The following is a 4,866-nucleotide window of genomic DNA, read 5'->3' on the forward strand; positions in this document are numbered from 1 at the left end:
ACATGTATATGTACATTATATATATATATATATCTGTGCATGCATATTTATGTATATATATATATATATATATATATATATGTATGTGTGTATATTTATATCTATCTATCTATCTATCTATCTATCTATCTATCTATATGTTTATGTATATATATGTATATGTATGTGTATGTGTATGTATATGTATATGTATATGTAAATAGAGAGTAAGAGAGTAAGAGAGTGGGTGAGAGTAAGAGTAAAAGTGAGAGTGAGAGAGAAAGAAAGAGTAAGGGTTAGAGAATGTGTATGTGTGTGTGACTGAGAATGAAAGTGAGAATGAGGGAGTGTTACAAGAACCTCAGCATTTTCATTCATAAATTTTTTATGTTCACTTTCAGTGCACTTGTATCAACAGTTCTTGTACTTATGTTTCAGATTTTAGAAATTCTCAGGCCACTCGGACAGGAAATGACTGAAAAATTCCTGAATGCAGTGTCTGTTCGAGAAGATGAAATTAAGAAGGCACTAATCCAGGAATCGTTAAAAGATACTGTTCATCTCAAGGACTTCGACTGGAATGTCAGGGTAGGTGCTTGGACTGGAACATTTGGATAGTTTTGCAAGTGGAATGTTACAGTATTTTTTTTTTGTTTGTTCAACCCACTGCTGACAGGCATGACTTGTACGTACGTGCTATGCCCACTGTGAGTTACTTATTTAATTGTTTTTACACATAGATGGCTACACTTATACGAAGTCACAAATGAGCCAATTACGAGTACTGCCTGTCTCGCCCATTTACCCTTTTCTTTGATTTACGAAAATATTTTGTTATCTTATTATGCTGTTACTAATGTTTATAACATTATAGTAATTATAATGATTTCCCGCCAATTCAAATCAGGTAAGGTCACAAGGTCTACTAATTGACTCCTTTGTGGCTAAGCGCTAGTAGAGCAATCTATGTGCAGACATTTCAAAAAAAATATAAACAATGAGCACAGCATTTTCCCCACTTTTTTATTAATTTTTCCTGGCGGCATTGGGTTAAAGTGTCTAGGTAAGTTCTTTAGCTGGATTTTAAGAGCAAGTATTGTGATTGGAATGTCAGGGTAAGATCTTTGACAAGAATGGCAGGATAAGTTCCTTGATTGTTATGCTGAAGTTATAGAATCAGAATATTTTTTTTTCTTTAATATAAAATAAAAATGCACCTAGAGCAGGGGTTCCCAACCAGGGGTGCTCGCACACGAGACATCATTCCAGGGGATGCGAGAAGCAGGCTTGTAACTTTTAAGAAATTTCCTTAGTTTAAGGAAATTTGAGCACTTTTAAGGATATGATAATAATTACTCTCCTGCGGTCTTTTTGTTTGCTTTTGCAATGGATTATAGAAAAAAAAAGCGCTGCTCTTATTTCTTTGGTAAAGCAAAACTGTGGTATCTCCAGTTCCTGTTTTTAGCATGTATAAAATGTAGGGGGTGCGAGGTCAGAGAAAAGGTTGGGAACCACTGACCTAGAGAGTAAATCCTTTGACTTTATTAGGGTAAGTTCTTTAATTAGAATGTCAAAAGATGGCCATTAAGCTCTGTTCTTTGCTTGGAATGCTGAAGTAAAGTAAACTGAATACAGAAGAGAAAAAAAAAAAAAAAAAAAAAAAAAAAACCTCCACTGACTTTTCCTTTTTATTGTCTTCCAGCTGGCAGTTGCAAGCGACAAGGTCCTGGATCTGAACGAATCCATAATGACACTCCATCTTCACACATCAAATACAGACAAAGGCAACAATACTTTGACTGTTGAAATGTCGCCTGACCAGGTGGACAGACTGATAGAACAGCTCAAAGGTGCACGGGAAAAGTTGGCTCACGTATCCAACTCTAGATAAGAGGCTGTGATTTGTCATTCTGTGTTGCTCTTGTAAATTTGTGATTTGATGTTGCAACCTGATATTTTATTCCAAGCATTTTGTTGAGTGGCAGGTTGACAATGGTGATGACATTATTGTTCCTAGAGATATGAAAAATAAAATGTTTAGATTTTAATACATTTGTGATTTTGCTATGATACACGTCTTTACAGAATGGAAGGTAATAACTCTTTGATATTTTCATTGTCACGTTTAAGTAAGTAATCTTACTGAAGAAAATATTTATTGCCAACCAATACATTCAGGATACAACTCTAAGTTGCATAGTAATATGATCTGCTGAGTATGTCTAGGATTTCATACAGATTCTCCTGAAATGAAAAAAAAACTGGATATTCATTGTATTTGAAATATGAAATTGTCATGATTTACTCTCCGTACAGATTATCAAAAAGACAAGAAATGAAGGTAAAGTATTTATATCCTCTTTCAGCTGTGATTTTATTATATAATGTAAATGACCAAAGTTTTTTTTTCTCCTTCCCAAAATCTCAACCTTTTTTGAGTACCTTTTATTGAAAATTTTAAAGTATTAACTAGCTTAAAGGCAATTCACGTTAGTTTCAATTCAAAGAATGTGGTTCATGTACACTTGCTAAAAAGTATCCTAACAGATGAAGCTTCATAAGGTGTTCAAATAGTGTATTGGAGTTGATTTGGCTAGGGCCTCGTATCATGTCAGTATTAGCAATGGAGACCTCATAGGCCATTTGAAGTGTCATGACTACACTTTAATCTATCAAGAGCCGAAATATCAAGATGAGGTATTTCAAACCGAACAGTGTCTCTGTGGATCCAGCGACACCAAGCAACTGGATCCACCAGAAACAAGGCCAGAAGTGGGGCATTCTAGATGCATGATGGAGGAAGATGATTAAGTATATGTCATTCAAATCTATAAAGCAGTGTGCTATATGAAAGACAAATAGGAACCTTATGATATTCATGCACTTCAATGAAGGTTCCTAAGATAATGAAAACCCTTTGATACTTTGGCAACACCCCACACAGGGTTTGAGAAGGGGGCGTGGCCAGTAGTTAATTGCCATGTCCCCCTACCATTTGTTTTTAGTTTTTAGTTTCATTATTATTTTTTTTAACAATCCATAACTATTGCAAGGGATGTGAACCCCTTTTGTTCCAATACCAGGTCGACCTCACAGCACTTGACTGACAAAAGAATGAGATTCACATGCAGAATGTGGCAAGAACAAGAATGTGTAAAGTCACAAGTCTTGTTTAAGCATATGAGCATAAATCTTGATATATCTGTTGAATTTTCCTTCATTTTAGTCAGTTTGTATTGCATCCCATTCTTCATATAGTTTCAATATGAGGCAGATAACAGGATTTTGATATATTCAAAGTCAGTCTCATTACCAAGTTAACAATCCCTTTGAAAATTTAATTTCTTTAACATTTTGACTTTACTTTTCCCTTCTGTGGATTAAATTCACTGCAAACAAGTTTTTTCTATATCTCTATCAAGCTGATATTTAACAAATTTCTAAATGTGTTCCCATCGTAAATATATGGGAATATAATTTTTTTTCTTTCTAATAAGAAAGGCCTAGAGTTTTCACAGTACATTTCTTGGGTTACCTAGTGATTAACAGGAATTTCAGCAATATCACAAAAGGCAGAAATAAAGAAACAACACAAAGTATACATAAATATTTATTCACTTATCTATCCAACATGTATCATCCTACCTAAAAATGTATTTAACAATATAACTACACAAACGCAGAATTAGTGGGATCACAGATATGGGGGCAGGTGGAATGAAATGCACGACTTGACGCACTCACGAATATAAAATGCGATTTGGCGAATAGACGAACAGTTCATTCCGTTTACCATCTCCCAGCTTTTGTTGTTTATGAATAAATTTAAATTCACATTCTCCTAGAACCAAGCTTGGTTTGATGCAGCCTATAGTATTAAAAAAAATCTCCAACTTGCTAACTTGAAAATTAACATACATATTGGTTATTTTTAAATGGACTATTGAGATGAGCTTAGCAAATTGCTTGCCAAATTTCCTCTGCATATTTATGCAAAGGAATGTAGGTGTAGGTGTAAGTTTAGGTGTGTAGGTGTGTGTGTGTGTGTGTGTGTGTGTGTGTGTGTGTGTGTTGGTGTGTGTGTGTGTGTGTAGGTGTGTGTGTGTGTAGGTGTGTGTGTGTGTGTAGGTGTGTGTGTGTGTGTGTGTGTGTGTGTGTAGGTGTGTGTGTGTGTGTGTGTGTGTGTGTGTGTGTGTGTGTGTGTAGGTGTGTGTGTAGGTGTGTGTGTGTGTGTGTGTGTGTGTGTGTGTAGGTGTGTGTGTGTGTGTGTGTAGGTGTGTGTGTGTGTGTGTGTGTGTGTGTGTGTGTGTGTGTGTGTGTGTGTGTGTGTGTGTGTGTGTGTGTGTGTGTGTGTGTAGGTGTGTGTGTGTGTGTGTAGGTGTGTGTGTGTGTAGGTGTGTGTGTGTGTAGGTGTGTGTGTGTGTAGGTGTGTGTGTGTAGGTGTGTGTGTAGGTGTGTGTGTAGGTGTGTGTGTGTGTAGGTGTGTGTGTGTGTGTGTAGGTGTGTGTGTGTAGGTGTGTAGGTGTGTGTGTGTAGGTGTGTAGGTGTGTGTGTAGGTGTGTAGGTGTGTGTGTAGGTGTGTAGGTGTGTGTGTAGGTGTGTGTGTGTGTGTGTGTAGGTGTGTGTGTGTGTGTGTGTATGTGTGTATGTGTGTGTGTGTATGTGTGTAGGTGTGTGTGTGTAGGTGTGTAGGTGTGTGTGTGTGTGTGTGTAGGTGTGTGTGTGTAGGTGTGGTGTGTAGGTGTGGTGTGTAGGTGTGTAGGTGTGTAGGTGTGTAGGTGTGTGTGTGTGTAGGTGTGTGTGTGTGTAGGTGTGTGTGTGTGTAGGTGTGTGTGTGTGTAGGTGTGTGTGTGTGTAGGTGTGTGTGTGTGTAGGTGTGTGTGTGTG

At 37.1% G+C, this 4,866-nt stretch overlaps 1 protein-coding gene across 1 annotated transcript in view; it reads left to right on the forward strand.

Moving 5' to 3' along the window:
• The window catches only part of LOC125038663 (COMM domain-containing protein 8-like), an 8,007-nt gene extending 5,629 nt beyond the window's left edge, over positions 1-2,378 (forward strand). Inside the window, exons 3-4 of the mRNA XM_047632211.1 lie at positions 418-567; positions 1,682-2,378. Coding sequence (XP_047488167.1) covers positions 418-567; positions 1,682-1,870 — 339 coding nt within the window. The 3' untranslated portion in view covers positions 1,871-2,378. The remainder of the gene's footprint in view (positions 1-417; positions 568-1,681) is intronic.
• Positions 2,379-4,866: the final 2,488 nt, after the last annotated feature.

This window comes from Penaeus chinensis, chromosome 25 (assembly GCF_019202785.1).
Source record: "Penaeus chinensis breed Huanghai No. 1 chromosome 25, ASM1920278v2, whole genome shotgun sequence".
Classification (NCBI taxonomy): Eukaryota; Metazoa; Arthropoda; class Malacostraca; order Decapoda; family Penaeidae; genus Penaeus; species Penaeus chinensis.